Source organism: Pseudorca crassidens, chromosome X (genome assembly GCF_039906515.1).
Source record: "Pseudorca crassidens isolate mPseCra1 chromosome X, mPseCra1.hap1, whole genome shotgun sequence".
NCBI classification, from domain to species: domain Eukaryota; kingdom Metazoa; phylum Chordata; class Mammalia; order Artiodactyla; family Delphinidae; genus Pseudorca; species Pseudorca crassidens.
Window position 1 is genome coordinate 45252007 of NC_090317.1, and position 18613 is coordinate 45270619.

Consider the following 18613-nt stretch of genomic DNA (forward strand, 5'->3'; position numbering starts at 1 on the left):
ATGCAACAACTGTATTTTCTAAATCAAATTATATTTTAAAAGTGTTAGGGAGGTGAGCTATTTAAAGGAACGCAACAGTGAAGCCTTTTTATAATATGATTAATTACCTCCTGATAAATCTGGATTTTTCTTATATTAGGTTTGCCCATCTGTTCGGCTTTGTTAAGTAGACAGCACCAAAATGGGCTCTCCTCCCAGACTCCATCTCCCCAGGGGCCTGAGAGTTAGGTCTTCTGAATGATAAGTAAAATGCCAGAGCAAATGGTGGCAGGAAGTACTTATGCGTAGTAGGTGCTCAGTACATATTTAGATAATGAATGAGGTGCCTGAATTATTTTATTCAAGGCTGGCTGATGTTGTGATGCCACTCTGGAGGCTGAGCCATGAAGAACAGCTCAAGGTAGGTACCCAGCTTAAGTCTTCACTCCTCCATTCTATCAGGTGCTAGACTTGTAGGAAGCTTGGCTGAACAGGTCTACCCAGATGCCCCAACGTGTCCTTAAACTCAATATGCTAATGACTCTGAAATTTTCACTTTAGGCCAGTTATGTCTTCCAAACTCTAGAGCCTTATATCCGAATGCCTGTTTCCTTTCTTCCTTGCTTTTTTTGGGGGTTATTCTTATAGCTCTGTGTGTGTGAGTAGCAAGTGTTCTTGCTGCTTCATATATAGCTGCACTTTCCAACACAGTAGCCACTAGCTACTGGAAGCCTTTGATGCAGAGCATGATCACAAGATTAATTGGAGATGTGGTATATATATACACAATGGAATATTGCTCAGCTACAAAAAATGAAATAATGCCATTTGCAGCAATGTGGACCTAGAGATTATCATATTAAGTGAGGTAAGCCAGACAGAGAAAAACAAATATATCATTTATATGTGGAATCAAAAAAAAATGATACAAATGAACTTACTTGCAAACCAGAAATAGACCCACAGACATAGAAAACAAACTTATGGTTACCAAAGGGGAAAGTGGGGGAGGGATAAATTAGGAGTTTGGGATTAACATACACTACTATAACATACACTATAAATCCATACAGTGGATTTATACACTACTATATATAAAATAGATGACCAACAAGGGCCTACTGTATAGCACAGGGAACTGTACTCAATATTTTGTAATAACCTATAAAGGAAAAGAATCTAAAATATATATATATATGTATATGTATATATATACATATAAAACTGAATCACTGTGCTGTACACCTGAAAGTAACACAACATTGTAAATCAACTATACTTCAATTTAAAAAAAGGCATTAAAAAATAAGATTAATTGGGGATACTTTTTGGTGAGTAGTCATTGTATTATAGTGCTAGGAATCAACCTCCCCGCCCCCCAGCTTTCTTCCTCTAAAAGCCATATGCCTGAGACCTAGTAAGCACTTCATAAATATTGATGCTGGTGCTGCTGGTCTCATTATCATCATTGTTGTCAACATCGTCGTCATCATCATTGTTATCATTTTATGTTACTTTCTGTACTGGGAGCAGTCTCCTGCTTATTAGAGACATGCCCTTTCTATTTCACATCCCCATATCCCTGAAAGTTAAGAGCTTTCTGCGATAAATCTGCCTTAAAAGAACTGGTAGGGGAGGTGAGTGCTGGTGAGAGAAATCACAGTGGCATATTTCTGAGACTTAATTCCAGTATCCATTCCTAGATTCTATTCCTGAACTTACCATTTGCCCATTTTCAATAAATCCACTTGAAACACCATCATTTTATATTAGTTACACTGTTTAATATCCATATGCCTTAAACTACAGTTCATTAGGGTAGGCACTTGGCTTTCTTTTTTTCCCCTGTGTGCTGAATTAAATGAGTATATGACGTCAGTGTTCTGTTATTCACTAACAGAAAAACAAAACCCATTACATTTTACTTCCCTCTTAAAATCTGAACAGAAAGCAGACATTATCATATTGTACATTTGTGGCATGAGAGAAAATATTGCGGACTAGCTCCATTAAGAATAAGCTTTTTAATGGCCAGACCAGGAAACAGGTTTTCTCTGAAAAATGGCCTTGAGCATGAATTAGGTACTTTGCTTCTTCATATTTGCATATGCCTCTTTGGATTAGGGGATTTGAGTTGCTAGACATTTTATTCTAAATAATCTTTTAGGAAGAAAACCATGTAAATCAAATTCTTTTTCTTTCCATAGACAGGAACATGGTCTGTGTACGGTCTAACCATCTGAAAAACATCCCCAAGAAACACAGTCAAGTGGCACAGGTAATAAGGAACAAAGGCTGGTTGAAGATGACCCCAGGCATTGCAGTCTATAACGGCAGCATGCCTGATATTTTAATCATAGAGCTCTTCTAGTGCTACAGGGGAGGAGGGGTTCTGTTCTGAAAGTGTACTTCTTAACGGTGGAGAGAACATTGCTAGTGTTTCATTTCAGAGAGGGTGGAGAGGAGGAGAGAGAACTGCATCCATTATTGCAAATGTCAAGCATCCAAGGAATTTAATACAAGGGAAATTTAGGACAGAGAGATACTGATAAGGGCAGGATAGCAAGTGGCAGGTGTCTGTATTTGGAAGGCTAGTGTTTTCAGCAGAACAAGGTTGAAACATATCATGAGAGATGTGGGAATGGGCGTAAGGCATCTACATCATTAGATTGGCCTCTGAGACATTTTAGTATCCCTCTATTTCATGTACCCACTATTTATTGAGTACCTACTATGTGTCAGGCACTGGACTAGGTGCTGGGGATCCAGTGGTGATTCAAACAAACATGGTGCCTGCCCTCCTGGAACTTAAAAGAAAAAGGCAAAAGAAACAGGACTTCCAAATGACATACTTGTTCCCTGTTTATACTTACAGCACCCATCCTCCTAATGATTCAGCTTTCTGACACTTGGGTGGTGCCTTCTCATAGGACACATCTTGACCTCAAAGATTTCCTGGCTAGAACACAACTCCCATCATAGGATCATTCTCTGGAAATCTTCCTGCATGACCCTTGTCAGCTTCTTCTCCCATTGTCTTCAGTGACTATTCCAAACTCTTACCTCTCCTCGAATTTCCTATCCCATCACATTTACCCTTGCTCTTGACAGATGGCTGTGCCTGGTTCTTCACTGGAAAATTAAGACCAACAGATGAGGATTCCCTTAGCTGCTTCCCCTACCATCTACCAATTTCGCTGAAATCTTACCCCTCCTTTCCCTCCTATCTCAGTGAAATGCTGTTAGTCTTCTACCTGTCCAAGGCTATTCTTCCTTGAAACACCATCTTGGACTCATCTCCTCTCTCCCCAGGTTCCTTATTCCTTTGTTACATTCCCTCTTTCTCCCGTTTCTTTACCTACTTTTCTCCACCTCTACCGGCTCTTTTCTTTCATAAACATATTCAATTAAAAAAAATCTGATGGTTCTTGCTTCTGCCTCCAACAATTCCTAGAAATTAATCTTGCCAAATTCATCAGTGAGCTCTGTTTTGCCAAATTAAATGGAAACTTTCTGCCCCTAACTTACTCAACTTTTCTCTGCCTTTGGTACCACTTATTATTCTTATTTTCCTCCTTGGGAACACTGTCTTTGTTTGGTTTCTGTGATACCATTCTCTGATGGTTTTCCTCCTATTTCGCTGGCCACTTCTTAGTCGTTCTCATGGGATCTTTTTCTCCCTTTCTTTCCCACGATAAGTGTTGGTGTCCTCCAGGACTCTGTCCTTGGCCTTCTTTTTGAATATATTCATGGGAGATTGCACACCACTATAGCTGATGATTGGAATGACCACCTGTAAATTGACAACTCCTAAACTTATATTTGCATACCAGCTCCATCTTGAGCTTCAGGAGGTGGAGTTCCAAAGGCTACCGAACATCCTCACCTAGTTTTCCTGTAGAGCTCTTCAAATCAGCATTGGCCCAGATCCAGATTTCTCAACCTTCGCACTATTAACATTTTGGGTTGGATGGTTATTTATTGTGTGGGGCTATTAGGTGCACTGGAGGATGTTTAGCAGCATCCGTGGCCTCTGCCCCTAGAGGCCATGAGTTGTGACAACCAAAACTGCCTCCAGATATCTCTTGTGGGGCACAGTCACCTCCGGTTGAGAACCATTGCCCTAAACTAAATTTACCCTCTTCCCTTTCCAAATGTGCCCTTTTTTCTCACGTTAGTAAATGGTAGCAACGTGTACTAGAAACATATGTCCTCTTAGACTCCTCTGTCTTAATCCTACCACTTCCTCCTCAGCCGCATATAATAAATCTCCACGTCCTTTCAGTTTTCCTTTCTTTTTTTTTTGTTTTCTTATTTATTTCGTTCAGTTTTCCTTTCTAAAAATACTTTGACTCTACCCTCTTCTTTCTATTTCCACCACCATCATCACCACTCCAGTCCAAGCAACTGGTCTCTAGCATCTGTATTGTTATGACTGTAGATATTCACTCCTGAGCCAAGTAGATGTACTAAGATTTTGTTTCCTTTATTGTACTGTTTTTTTCTTTCATTTTATGTTGTGGAAAATTACAAACGTGTAAAAGTATAGAATGGTATAACAAACCCCATGTACCCATTACCCAGCTTCAGTAACTATCAACACATGGCCCATCTTGCTTTCACTATACTCTCACCCACTTTCCACCAGCCCCTTTGGATTTGTTTGAGGCAAATTCCAGACATTATATCATATAAGATATAAATACCACAGCATGAGTTTTAACAGAAAGGACTTAATTTTTTAACATAGTTTCATACCATTGTCACACCTGCAAATAAACATTTATCCCATAATATCATCAACTACCTAGTAAATGTTCAGATTAGGCACTGTTTTATCTCATAAAAAGCTTAATTGATATAGTTGGCTTGTTCAAATCAGGATTCAAACAAGGTATATACATTGCATTTGATTAACATGTCTCTTTAGCCTCTTAATTTTTAAGTACCCCTCCCTATTAATTTTTTTGTCCCTGCAATTTACTTTTTGAAGAAACTGGTTTGTTTTCCTCTGGAGATTCTCCCATTCTGGATTTTGCTGATTGAATCCCCTTGATATCATTGAATGTTCTTCCTCTATCCCCTGTATTTCCTCTAAGCTGGTAGATCTAGAGTGTTGATCAGATTCAGGTTTGATTTTTGGCAAGAATGTTTTTATATGTAGATGTCTAATGGGCTCTCTTTTTTGGTGATGTTAACATTGAACAGCGGATTCAGGTGTCATCAGTCTGATTCACTCATTGAAAAGTTCCCTGTCAGCTTTTCGCTTAATGGTTTAGCTGTCATTAGTGATCAGTGCCTAGATCTCTTATTTTGGGGGGGGGGGGTTGCAATGCAGTTCTGTTCTAAATCTATTATTTATTAGCTGGAATTCTTCTAGAAATAACTTTTCCCTATCAACCCTTTGGTTACTCTAAGGTACTCTTACAGGAAAGGCAGGATAAATCCTTGGTTCTTTCACCTTCCTCAAAAGATGATCAGTTAATGTGTTTGTTTTGGTATCATTAGGAACTCATAGATTTTTAACATACTTGATATGTTTCAATCTACTGCAGATACTAGGGGTTTTTTGGTACTCCAGTTACTCCATTTTTGGCCAATTGGAACCTCTTTTAATTGGCTGTGAGACCTAGATGGCCGTGATAGTTCTGGAATGATAAGATATTTCTAGCACATCTAGTCCATTTTATGCCTGGGAGCTGGAATCAGCCGTTTCTTTTTTTTTTTTTGCGGTACGCGGGCCTCTCACTGTTGTGGCCTCTCCCATTGTGGAGCAAGGCTCCGAACGCGCAGACTCAGCGGCCATGGCTCACGGGCCCAGCCGCTCCGCTGCATGTGGGATCTTCCAGGACTGGGGCACGAACCCGCGTCCCCTGCATCGGCAGGCGGACTCTCAACCACTGCGCCACCAGGGAAGCCCTCAGCCGTTTCTTTAAGGAATCCTTGTCTCTGTTAGTGGGAAATGGCAGGGTGCTAGGTGCGTGCTTATTTATACTGAGTTGGTCATATTTCAATGCCTTTTTAGTGGACAGAGCTAGGAAATATTTTTTAAAAGAAAATATATCATGAGTTCACAGTAATATGTCCAAATCAAATTAAAAATTATAGTTTTTACTTAAATCCTTTGATTTTATATTTTTATCTCTTGTCTCTTACAATTAAAACTTTAGTCCTGACAACATTAGAATACTTACAATTGACCCTTGAACAAGGACATAGTTAAGGGCGCCAACCCCTGTGCAGTCGAAAATCCACTTCGTATCTGTGGTTCCACATCTGTGGATTCAATCAGCCATGCGTCGTGTAGTACTGTAGTACACGTTTAGTGAAAAAAACTTCATATAAGTGGACCTGTGCAGTTCAAACCCATGTTGTTCAAGGGTCAGCTGTACTTATTTATTCCATCCTACTCTTTACATATAATTTCAGAACAACAATACTAGTATTATTACTAACAAATGATTACTGAAAAGAGCTCAAGATTTCTGTCCAGTTCTTTTTGTCCAATTATTGTGGCTCTGAAGGAATTCATCTCTTTGTAGTTACACCACCAACTTGACATGATACATGGATTCTTTTTTTTTCTTCATTCTTGCTTTCAAATTTTAGGGATTGATTTTTTTCTTTTTCCTTTTGATTAAATTTTTGTTTTATAATTTTGTAAGATATTTACATGGTTTCAAAGTCATATCTACAAAATAAAGGTGTATTTTCTTTTTGTTTTGTTTTTTGGCCGCGCCACATGCAGGATCTTAGTTCCCTGACCAGAGATTGAACCCGCCCCCCCTGCAGTGGAAGTGCAGAGTCTTAACCACTGGACCTCCAGGGAAGTCCCATAAAGGTGTATTTAAAGAGGTCTAGTTTTCACTTCTGTCCCCTCTGCCCAGTTCCCTTCCTCCTTCTATGGGTAACATTTTTATTCACTTTTATTTATTTTAAAAAATGGAAACATATTTGTATCTCCCCTTTTCTTAGCTAAAAGGTAGCTTAATATGGACACAGTTCTGTACCTTTTTTCCACATAATAATATGCTTCATTTTTTTAATATTTACAATTGTTATATCTTCTTGGATTGATCCTTTGATCATTTTTTTAACATCTTTATTGGAGTATAATTGCTTTACAATGGTGTGTTAGTTTCTGCTGTATGCTTCATTTAAAAAAAATAACTGCTTAGTCCTATGTAATATGATGGATTTTACAACTTCTAGTTTTCATTGGCTTGAATAATTACCTAATTTTCTCATTGGCTTAGTTTTCTCTGAACCTATTGCTATTTTTTTTTCTGAGTGCTCTAAGAGCTCTGTCAAACATCAATGTTCTCCATATGGTCTAAAACTTGAGTTTAGTATTTTCCCTGAAGACCTTTTTTCTGAAGTCTCCATCCTAGGCTCCTGAGGCCTTCTGCCTAGCTGTTATCTTGGGACTCCTTTTGCTGTTCTTCTGTCTTTACCCCTGTTTCTCAGATCCCCTGTCTTCCTTTTTCTGGTTTACATCCTCATTTAGTTGGAATACAACCTCCATTAGCTTCCTGAGGAAGGGTGCCTAGGAGTAAACTTTGAGTCTTTGCATGTCTATAAATGTCTTAGTTCTTTCCTGACATATGACTGAGAGTATTTCTAGATTTCAAATACTAGGTTTGAATCATTTGCCTTTATAAATTTGAAGACATGGTCTCATTGTCATCTGGCCGCTAATATTGTGTAAGCCTGGATGCTACTTTAAGTCCTATTCCTTTGTAGATAATCTCTCCCCTCTTTATTTCTCTAGAAGCTTTTAGGGAATCTCTGTCCGTGAAACTTCATGATCATGTGGCCCTTCTTTCATTAATTGTGATGGACACTTTCTAGTCCTTGTGAAGCTGGAAACTAATACTTTCAGACATGGGAAATTTTCCTGTATTATTATTTTTTTAATTTATTTTTTATTTTTATATTTTTAGCCATGCCACGTGGCTTGTGGGATCTTACTTCCCCAACCAGGGACTGAACCCGGGCCCCTGCAGTGAAAGTGCCAAGTCCTTACCACTGGACCACCAGGGAATTCCCTATTTTTATTTTTTTTATTGAAGTATAGTTGATTTACAATGTTGTGTTAGTTTCAAGTGTACGGCAAACTGATTCAGTTATATATATATATATTCTTTATCAGATTCTTTTCCATTATAGGTTATTATAAGGTGTTGAATATACTTCCCAGTGCCATACAGTAGATCCTTGTTGTTTCTCTATTTTATATATAGTAGTGTGTATATGTTAATCCCCAAATTCTAATTTATCCCTCCCCTGCCCCTTCCCCTTTGGTAACCATAAGTTTGTTTCTATATCTGTGAGTCTGTTTCTGTTTTATTTTATGTATGTATGTATGTATGACTGGCTGTGTTGGGTCTTCATTGCTGTGTGTGGGCTTTCTCTAGTTGCGGTGAGTGGGGGCTTCTCTTTGTTGTGGTGCGTGGGCTTCTCATTGTTGTGGCTTCTCTTGTTGCAGAGCATGGGCTCTAGGCACGCAGGCTTCAGTAGTTGTGGCACATGGGCTCAATAGTTGTGATTTGTGGGCTCTAGAGCTCAGGCTCAGTAGTTGTGGTGCACGGGCTTAGTTGCTCCACGACATGTGGGATCTTCCTGGGCCAGGGCGAACCCATGTCCCTTGTATTGGCAGGCAGATTCTTAACCACTGCGCCACCAGGGAAGCCCTCTGTTTGGTAAATAAGTTCATTTGTATCATTGTTTTAGATTCCACATATAAGTGATATCATATGATATTTATGTTTCTCTGTCTGACTTACTTCACTTTGTATGATAATCTCTAGGCCCATCTATGGGTTACTGCACATGGCATTATTTCATTCTTTTTATGGCTGAGTAATATTTCATTGTATATATGTACCACATCTTCTTTATCCGTTCCTCTGTCGATGGACATTTAGGTTGTTTCCATGTCTGGGCTATTGTAAATAGAGCTGCAATGAACACTGTGGTCCATGACTCTTTTTGAATTATGGTTTTCTCAGGGTATATGCCCAGCAGTGGATTGCTGGATCATATGGCAACTCTATTTTTAGTCTTTTAAGGAACCTCCATACTGTTCTCCATAGTGGCTGCACCACTTTACATTCCCACTGACACTGCAGGAGGGTTCCCTTTTCTCCACACCCTCTCTGCCATTTATTTGTAGACTTTTTTTTTAATTGGAGTATAGTTGCTTTACAAAGTTGTATTAGTTTCTGCTGTACAGCAAAGTGATTCAGTTATACATATATATATATATCCACTATTTTTTAGATTTCCTTCCCATTTAGGTCATCACAGAGCATTGAGTAAAGTTCCCTGTGCTATACAGTACATTCTCATTAGTTATCTATTTTATATATAGTATTTGTAGACTTTTTGATGATGGCCATTCTGACTGGTGTGATGTATTATTTCTTTAAGTACTTCCTCTCATTTTCTTTGTTCTCTCTATACCTCCTATTATTTGGATTTTGGACTTCATGAATTGATTCTGTAATCTGCTACTCATTCCTCTTCTATTTTCCATCTCTTTTCCCTTTTGTTCTTCTTTTTGTGAAATTTTCTTGAAATAAATGCCAACATTTTTATTGACTTTTTTTCTACCACCTTTTAATTTTCAAAAGCTTTTGCTTGTTCTCTGATTGTTCCTTTTGTATAGCATCTTCTTTTTTTAAAATAATGTAATATATATATACACATATATATATATATTTTTTTTAATCTTGCTTTTTCCTTTTTTTCCTTTTTTTTTTTTTTTTTTTTTTTGGCGGTACGTGGGCCTCTCACTGTTGTGGCCTCTCCCGTTGCGGAGCAAGCACAGGCTCCGGACGTGCAGGCTCAGCGGCCATGGTTCACGGGCCCAGCCGCTCCGCGTCATGTGGGATCTTCCCGGACCAGGGCACGAACTCGTGTCCCCTGCATCGGCAGGCAGACTCTCAACCACTGCGCCACCAGGGAAGCCCTTTTTCCTGTTTTTTGAATTGTCTGCTTCCTTCAGGGATTTTTTTTCCCTGTTTGTTTTGGGTATTGTCTTTTGCAATGAAGGCTTTAATCAAGTAGCTGGTGGTAGTTGCCTGACCGTTCATGTTTAAGCATGAGGCTTTAAATTGATTGGCAGTTCAGCTTGAGTGGGTTTGTTGATTCTTGGCTTGACTGCTGGTGCTTGTGGGTGGGGGCCCATATCTCTCTCGGGAGATCATTACTCTGGGACTATTCAGTTTCTTGAGAGAATTTACATTGAATCTTCCTGTTTCCACCCCTGTGCCACCACTCCGCCTGGTATTTCCTGGTATTTGTGTGTTCATTTTTTCCTAAGGGAAAAAACATCCCCAACCTCCTGCTACAGAAGGATAGAGGTTTTTGGTAGGATGAGGTTGTTTACCAGTTTTATGTCCAGACTTTCAACCAAACCCTGTTTTAAGCCCTGTACCTTATCCCATCTCTATCTCCTTGCACTTCAAGTTTGAGCCTTTCCAGGCTTGTGTGGAGCAGATAAGCCTTACCTCTCATCAGATCCCCCTTTGTAGGCAATCCGGATGTAGCTTCCTTCATCTTGCTAAGTCAGTTGCCATTCCAGTCTTTTATCTGGTTTGCTCTTGTTGTCTTCTCTCCCATTATCTCTGTTCTTTCTTTCATTTATTCATTCAACAAGTACAATTGAGTACCTACAAATGCCAGGCACTATTCTAGGTGCTTAGGATACAATAATGAAGAAAATATCCCTTCCCTTGTGGAACTTATATTTTAGTGGGGGGAGACAGATTTTTTTAAAAAAATAATAAAGTAAATTATATAATATGTTAGAAGGTGATAAGTGCAGTGCTGGTCTGAATGTTTCTGTCCCTCCAAATTTCATATGTTGAAATCCTCACCCCCAAGGTAATAGTATTAAGAGGTTGGGGCCTTTGGGCAGTGCTTAGGTCATGAGAGTGGAGCCTTCATGATTAGGATTAGTGCCCTTATAAAAGAGGACCCAGAGAACTAGCTTGTCCATTCTTTTCATTTATTTATTTGTTTGTTTTTTAAAATTTTTTTGGCTGTGTTGGGTCATCGTTGCTGTGCACGGGCTTTCTGTAGTTGTGGTGAGCGGGGGCTACTCTTCGTTGTGGTGCGTGGGCTTCTCATTGTGGTGGCTTCTCTTGTTGCAGAGCATGGGTTCTAGGCACGCAGGCTTCAGTAGTTGTGGCATGTGGGCTCAGTAGTTGTGGCTCATGGTCTCTTGAGCGCAGGCTCAGTAGTTGTGGCGCACGGGCTTAGTTGCTCTGTGGCATGTGGGATCTTCCCGGACCAGGGCTCAAACCCGTGTCCCCTGCATTGGCAGGCAGATTCTTAACCACTGCGCCACCAGGGAAGCCCCTAGCTTGTCCATTCTGCCATGTGAGGTTCCAGTGAAAAGACAGAAGCCGTCATTGAGGAAGCTGTCACCAGACACTGAATCTGCCGGAACCTTGATTTTGGATTTCCCAGTCTCCGGAACTGAGGAATTTTTGTTGTTTATAAGTCATCCAGTTTATGGTACTTTTGTTTTAGCAGTCCAAACAGACTAAGATGAATGCCCTGGGGAAAATGCAGCAGGATAAGGAGGATGAGAAGTCATAAGTTTGGGGGAAATGCGGGTTGTAATTTTAAATGGGATCAATGTAGGCTTCATTGAGAAGGTGATATTTGAATAAAGCAGTAGTTCTCAACTGGAATTAGTTTTGCCCTACAGGGGACATTTAGCAATGTTGGAGACATTTTTGGTTGTCACCACTGGGGGATAGTTGGACGGTGCTACTGGTATCTTTCTAGTGAGTAGAGGCCAAGGATGCTGTTAAACATCCTGCAGTGCAGAGGACAGCCCCCCACAACACAGAATTGACAATAGTGCCAAGGTTGAGAAACTTTGGAATTAAGACTTAAAGGAAATGAGGGTGTCAACCATGTGAAGGTCTGAGGGAAGAGCATTCTAGCCAAAGAGAACAGCCATGGCAAAGGCCCTAAGGTAGGAGTATGGCATGCTTTCTGGAGGAACTGAAAGTAGACTCAGAAGAGTAATAGGAGAAGAGGTAAGGTAGTTAATGGGGACCAGATAGTGTAGTGCCTTAGAGGTCATTGTTGGGACTTTGGCTTTTATTCTGAGCTGTTGGAGGTTTTGATTGGGGGGCGGGCATCTCATGATATGATTTAGGTTTTAAACAGGATCACTCTGGCTATTATATTGTGTATGGATTGTTGCAGGGAAAGGTAGAAGCAGGGAGAGACTAGTTAGGAGGCTCATGTGGTAATCCAGATGTGAGATGATATAGCCCAGTGGGAGCAGCAGAGGAGGTGGATATATCTTGAAGACAGAACTGCAGGATTTCTTGATTGATTGAGTGAAAGGTATAAGAGAAAGAGAGGAGTGAAAAATGGCTCTAGGTTTTTGGGAAGAGAAAGTGGAACAGTGGAGTTACTATCTACGGAAATGGAAAAAGCTGTGGCAGAGCAGATTTGAGCAGGGGGAGGTTAGTAGCTCAATTTTGGACATGTTGCATTGAGATACCTATTAGGCATCTGAGTAGATATGTTAAATAGGTAGTTGGATCTGTTAGGATGAGGTTCAAGAATTAGAAATCTTGGAGTTGTTAACATGTAGATGTTATTTAAAATCATGAGACTGGAAGAGATGACCAAGGGAGTGAGAGTAGATAGAAAGAGAACAGGAACATGGACTGAACCCAGGGGCATTCCCATTTTAAGAGGTCTGGGAGGAGAAGAGGAACCAGTAAAGGTGACTGAGAAGGGGCAGCCAGTGAGGTCAGAGGAAACCAGGAGAGTGTGGGATCCTGAAAGCCTAGTGAAGACAGTGAACTGAGGAGGAGGGGCTCATCAGCTGTGCCAGTGCTGCTAGTAGGTCAAGTAAGATGAGGAGTGTGAATTGACCTTTGAACTGCATGACACGGAGGTCGTTGGTGACCATAATGAGAGCTGTTTAGGTGGAGTGGTGGGGACCTGATTTGAGTGGGTGAGTAGAAGGAGAGGAATGGGAGGCAGTGAATATAGACAGTTCTTTTGAGGAGCTTTGCTACAAAGAGGAGCGGAGAAATGGAACAGTGGCTGGAGGGGAAAGTGGGTTCGAGAAGGTTACTTTTCTTTTTAAAGGTGGGAGAGTTAGAAGAACATGCTTGTGTATTGATGGGAATGATCCAGTAGTGAGGGAGGAAAATGATGCAAGAGAGAGAGAAGGGAGAATTGGTGGATCAATGAGTTTAAGTACATTTATGTCTTTTTTATTCCTTTATTTCATTTTAGTAGGATTTTAAAGAGGAATAGTCTGTTATTTGAACCAGAAGGCCCTTTCACTCTTTTTAAAAATTTTATTTTATTGAGGTATAATTGACATGCAACATTGTGTAAGTTTAGGGTGTACAGTGTGTTGATTTGATACAGTTGACCCTTGAACAACATGGGGGTTGGGGCGCTGACCCTCTGCACAGTTGAAAATGCACCTATAACTGTAGTTGGCCCTCCATATCCTTGGTTTTCCCATATCTGCAGTTCCATGTCTCGAGTTCAACCAACCCCAGATTCAACCAACCACAGATTGTGTAGTAATGTAGTACATATTTATTGAAAAAAATCCACATGTAAGTGGACCCACACAGTTCCAACCCATGCTGTTCAAGGGTCAACTGTATATTGCAATATGATGCTTAGGCATTCCCATGTAAGAATAGGAGTTTCAGGCTCTATTTTATAAATGAAGAAACCAAAGCCTTGGCTCATACAGTGGAGAAGCTGTATTTCATATTTACTTACCCATTATCTTCCAGGTCAGACTCAGTTTTTCAGTTCCCATCCTTCTAGGACCTCAAAGACATTTGAATCTTCTTCCAGAAAACATTCCTTTCCAACCAGCAAGTAAACAACAGTTGAACCAGTCTTTCTTTAAATCACCAACTTCAAAATTTGGAAAAATTTGTTCAGTATAAGTATAGTTAAGCATCTTATGTTGCATTTATATGAAATTATAGCAGAAGTGGTCAAGTGCACCCTTAATTGATTTTTACCCTCTCAAGTGGCACTGTTTTTTGGTGTAACTCTCCCTTCCATGCACTATTTTGGGTTTGTGTGAAAATGCAGTGGATCCAGAACCCATGCATTATGAAAACAAGAGGACCTAGTAGATCAGATAGTGTGTCCTGTTGTGGCAGCAACTGGCTTGTGTTTGAAGTTTGGCTTTAAGGATTTCTGATATCTCAACACTGAATCAGGATTGCTTTTGACCTGTATTTACCAGGGGAAGATGAAGGATCCAACTAAGCTAGTTGGCACCTGGTTATATGAAGAAATACAGAAACAATGGGCTTACATCAGGAAGTTATAAGTAAGAATGGAATTATAGCAGCTTAGTAGTATATTAGGAATTGCTGCCAGGAGGAATTCACAGAAATGGATGATTATTGTATTCCACGCTGTGTACACAACAAGCTGAAATTCTTCATACAGATACCTTTGCTGTTTCATAACTTCTTTCAATAATAATTATTGAGCACTGGTTATGTGCTAGACTCAGGATACAACTCTGAGCCTTCATGGAACATACTTTTTGGGCTGTCATGGATAGGATCCCTCAGTAAGGTTGCAGGGCAGTGATCATGTTTCTTATATCACTGCATTAGTTTGCTAGGACTGCCATAACAAAATCCCACAGACTGGGTGGCTTAAACAACATAAACTTATTTTCTCACAGTCCCGGAGGCTGGAAGTCCAAGATCAAGGTGTCAGCAGGTTTGGTTTCTTCGGAGACCTCTCTCCTTGGCTTGCAGATGGCTGCCTTTCTGCTGTGTCCTCATGTGGGCTTTCCTCTGTGCACGTGCACATCCCTGATGTTTCTGTGTATCCAAATTTCCTCTTCTTATAAGGACAACAGTCAGATTGGATTAGAGTCCACCTTAACTGCCTCATTTTAACTAATCACCTACTTAAAGGCCCTATTTCCAAACACAGTCACATTTTGAGGTACTGGGGGTTAGGACTTCAATGTATGAATCCTAGGGGGACACAGTTCAGCCCACAACACTCTCCTCTGGACCCCCAAAATTCATGTTCTTCTCACATGCAAAATACATTCACCCCCATTCCAACAGCCCAAAATTCTTAACACATTCCAGCATCAACTCTAAGTCCTAAATCTCATCTAAATGAAGTGTGGATGAGAGGTATCAGTCAAGGTATAATTCATCCTAAGACAGAATTAGCTGTGAACCAGTGAAGCTGGACAAATTATCTGCTTCCCAAATACAATCGTAGGACAGGCATAGGATAGACATTCCCATTCCAAAAGGAACAAATCAGAAAGAAGAAAGGGGTCTTGGGTCCCAAGCAAATCTGAAACCTAGCAGGGCAAATTCCACTAAATTTTAAGGCTTGAGAATAATCCTCTATGGGTTGATACTGTCCTCCAGGCCCACTGGTGTGGTGGGCCCACTGGGGTAGCAGCGTGGCCAACTGAAACCACAGCATTCGGACCCACCCTAATGGCCTAATTTTAACTTAAACACATCTTTAAAGACCTCGTCTCCAAATCTGGTCACATTCTGAGGTACTAAGCGTTCAACATATGAATTTGTGTGTAGGGGGGGATACGCTTCAGCCCGTAACAGTCGCTCAGCATGAATAATGAGCTGTCAAACTGTTAGTTTTGCCTGTGTAATAGTACTGTTTTCTTCCTAGTACTACGAAGTATTCCTTCAACAGTCCCCATTGGAGCCCTGCCTTCTGTTTCGTGAAGGTGGGTACTGGCGTGAGCTCATAGCCCACACCAATAGCCAAGGGCACACAATGGCCATCATCTCTTTCCATCCCCAGGAATTAAGGCAGGTGAGACTCAAAGGATGATAAGGAACAGCTTCTATAGCAGCCCTTACTATCAATATGCTGCAGTTGGTATTTGGAGGTTTCAGGGAAGATAGCAGAAACAATGCATCCATAGAATGTATGGGTTGGAAAGAAGGGTTGGGGATGATGATGAGGAGATGGCAAGGATCCTGTTAACCATGCTGCTGGCATAATGAAACCAAAGAGACTGAGGCTAGGTTACCAAGTTAATTATCATGTGAGGACTCCTGAGGATTTTCACAAGAACTTTGCCCACAGAACTTATTAGGTGTTCTACTAATTCCAGAAGCCAATTTAATAGAGATTAGAATATGGTCAGAATTTCATAATCTACATAATACTTTTACATTTGTAATACACTTAGAGCTTTCAAACATGCCTGTATCAAAATATTCTAATACTTATGTGATCATCTCAAGCAACTTGTGAAGTAGGCTGGAGAGGGAGAGGTATTGTTCCCTTCATTTCACAGCTGAGCAAATGGAGGCATAGAGGTACGCAAGGTTAAAGAGCTAGTAAATAGCAAAGCTATAGGGCTTGAACCCAGGTCGTTGATTCCTGGCCTTTTAACTCTATAGCTCCAACATAGTTTATTGTCATATGTCCTTGTGTCTAGCTGATGGATAGGGCTCTCTGTAGTGACGTAAGAATTTTAAAACGTTTAGAACTTGAAGAAAGGATTTAGTTACTGTGCTCATTCTGTTCCGTGCCCTTTCTTTCCTTTCTCTTAGGACGTGTGTCTTCTGAGGTGGTGTTTGGATGGGTGGATGGGATATTTGAAGTAGAGAAGTGTGAAAGGAATTGAAAGGTTATTGCTTGTTTGTGATGGGACAAAAGCTTAGTTTAGCTCCTAGGTTACAACAAGAATAACTCTCACACTTTCTTTAGAGAACTATTAAAGAGGCTCAAACCAGAGAAAGTGCCATGTCTGTTGTATAGCATTTGTCAAAAGCCAATAAGCAAAGGAGTGCTTCTGCTGAGATGTGAAAATAGCTTTTTTTTTTTTTTGGTCCTACAGAACATTGCTTTAAGTGTTATCTATAATAGGATTTGAGTAATGTGCCTTCTTGTCTGACTACTGCAGGGCTGATTACCATAGAGCTTGGAGAGAAAATTTGTCAGAGGTGGGTTTTTGCTTGACTCCTGATTTTGTGGTCTGGGCAGGAGGAGCTCTGTGTTCAGAAGGAGACTGTAAAGAAGTTTTTCACCAAAGGGCCAGGAGCAGTCTGTGACTTGACATCACTTTACTTCCAGGAAAGGTAAACCTGGGACAGCCCAACAGCAAGCCTCAGTCTGATGGCTTGCCATAGTCTGGGTTGTGGATTACTGAGGCAGCGCCGCTGATGACCAAGTGTTTGCATGTACCTCCATCCCCTGAGAGGGAAACTCCTCCAGAGCTCTCAGGGCCATGCCATGGAGGCTTTGTCTCCTAGCTGAGATGCTGGGGCCTCCCTCTCCAACCAACCACTAGAGATAGGTTGGTCTGCCATTCCAAGGTGCTTTCTTCTTTTATTCTTTTCTAGCACTACGACCCGTTGCAGCCATCAGCAGTCCCCCTACCAGCTCCTGTTTGGGGAACCCCACATCTTTGAAGATCTCCTGGGGTTGAAGATCTGCATCTCTCCAGATGCCTTTTTCCAGGTTAACATTGCTGGTGCAGAGATACTGTATCGGACTATGGGGGAGCTGAGTGGAGTGAACTCTAACACCATCCTCCTTGACATCTGCTGTGTAACTGGCAAGTGGCAGCCCAGGGCAGAATCAACATGCAGCTTATCTCCCCAACACCATCCACGCAGCACCCAGGGCCCTTGCAGCCGAGGTGGGGAGGTGGTGATAGTGGTGCAGGCATAACCTCATTGGTAATACCATAAAATACCCTCCTCTTATTCTCTCCTACTTCCCCAGGTGTGATTGGCCTCTCTCTGGCTCAGTATACCTCCTAGGTCCTTGGGATTGAGTTGGTGGAGCAGGCGGTAGAGGATGCCAGGTGGACTGTAGCCTTCAATGGTACACTGCTCACATTCTGGGGAGAAATTAAGAGCTGTAGTTTTTCTGTACTATGGGAACGGTTGTGTGGGAAAGGGCATCTACTGTATCCATGAGTGGGGAGGAAGGGAAGGTGTTCTGGAGTGCTCAGAGTTGGATCCTGATGACTTTCTAAAAGAGGTCCCCCTTTTTTTTTCTTTTTTTTAAAAATTGAAGTATAGTTGATTTCAATGTTGTGTTAGTTTCAGGTATACAGCAAAGTGATTCAGTTATATATATATACATATATATATATATATATATATATACACACATATGTATATATATATATTCTTTTCCAAATCATTTTCCCTGGGCTTCCCTGGTGGTGCAGTGGTTGAGAATCCTCCTGCCAATGCAGGGGTCACGAGTTCAGGCCCTGGTCCAGGAGGATCCCACATGCTGCGGAGCAGCTGGATCCGTGCGCCCCAACTGCTGAGCCTGCACTCTAGAGCCCGCGAGCCACAACTACTGAAGCCTTTGCTCCGCAACGGGAGAGGCCACAGCAATGAGAGGCCCGTGCACTGTGGCGAGGAGTGGCCCCCACTCACCACAGCTAGAGGGAGCCCGGGCACAGCAACGGGGACCCAACACAGCCAAAAATAAATAAATTCATTAAAAAAATTATTTTCCCTTATAGGTTATTACAAAATATTGAGTAGAGTTCCCTGTGTTATACAGTAGGTCTTTGTTGGTTACCTATTTTATATATAGTAGTGTGTATATGTTAATT

General features: G+C 41.0%; 1 protein-coding gene across 1 annotated transcript in view; it reads left to right on the forward strand.

Annotated features, from left to right (window-relative positions):
- The window catches only part of TRMT2B (tRNA methyltransferase 2 homolog B), a gene marked incomplete at its 5' end in the record, with an annotated part of 83996 nt that overhangs the window by 4798 nt on the left and 60585 nt on the right, over window positions 1-18613 (forward strand). Inside the window, 7 exon segments of the mRNA XM_067722701.1 lie at window positions 346-400; window positions 1569-1626; window positions 2187-2257; window positions 15688-15834; window positions 17017-17111; window positions 17376-17590; window positions 17761-17862. Coding sequence (XP_067578802.1) covers window positions 346-400; window positions 1569-1626; window positions 2187-2257; window positions 15688-15834; window positions 17017-17111; window positions 17376-17590; window positions 17761-17862 — 743 coding nt within the window.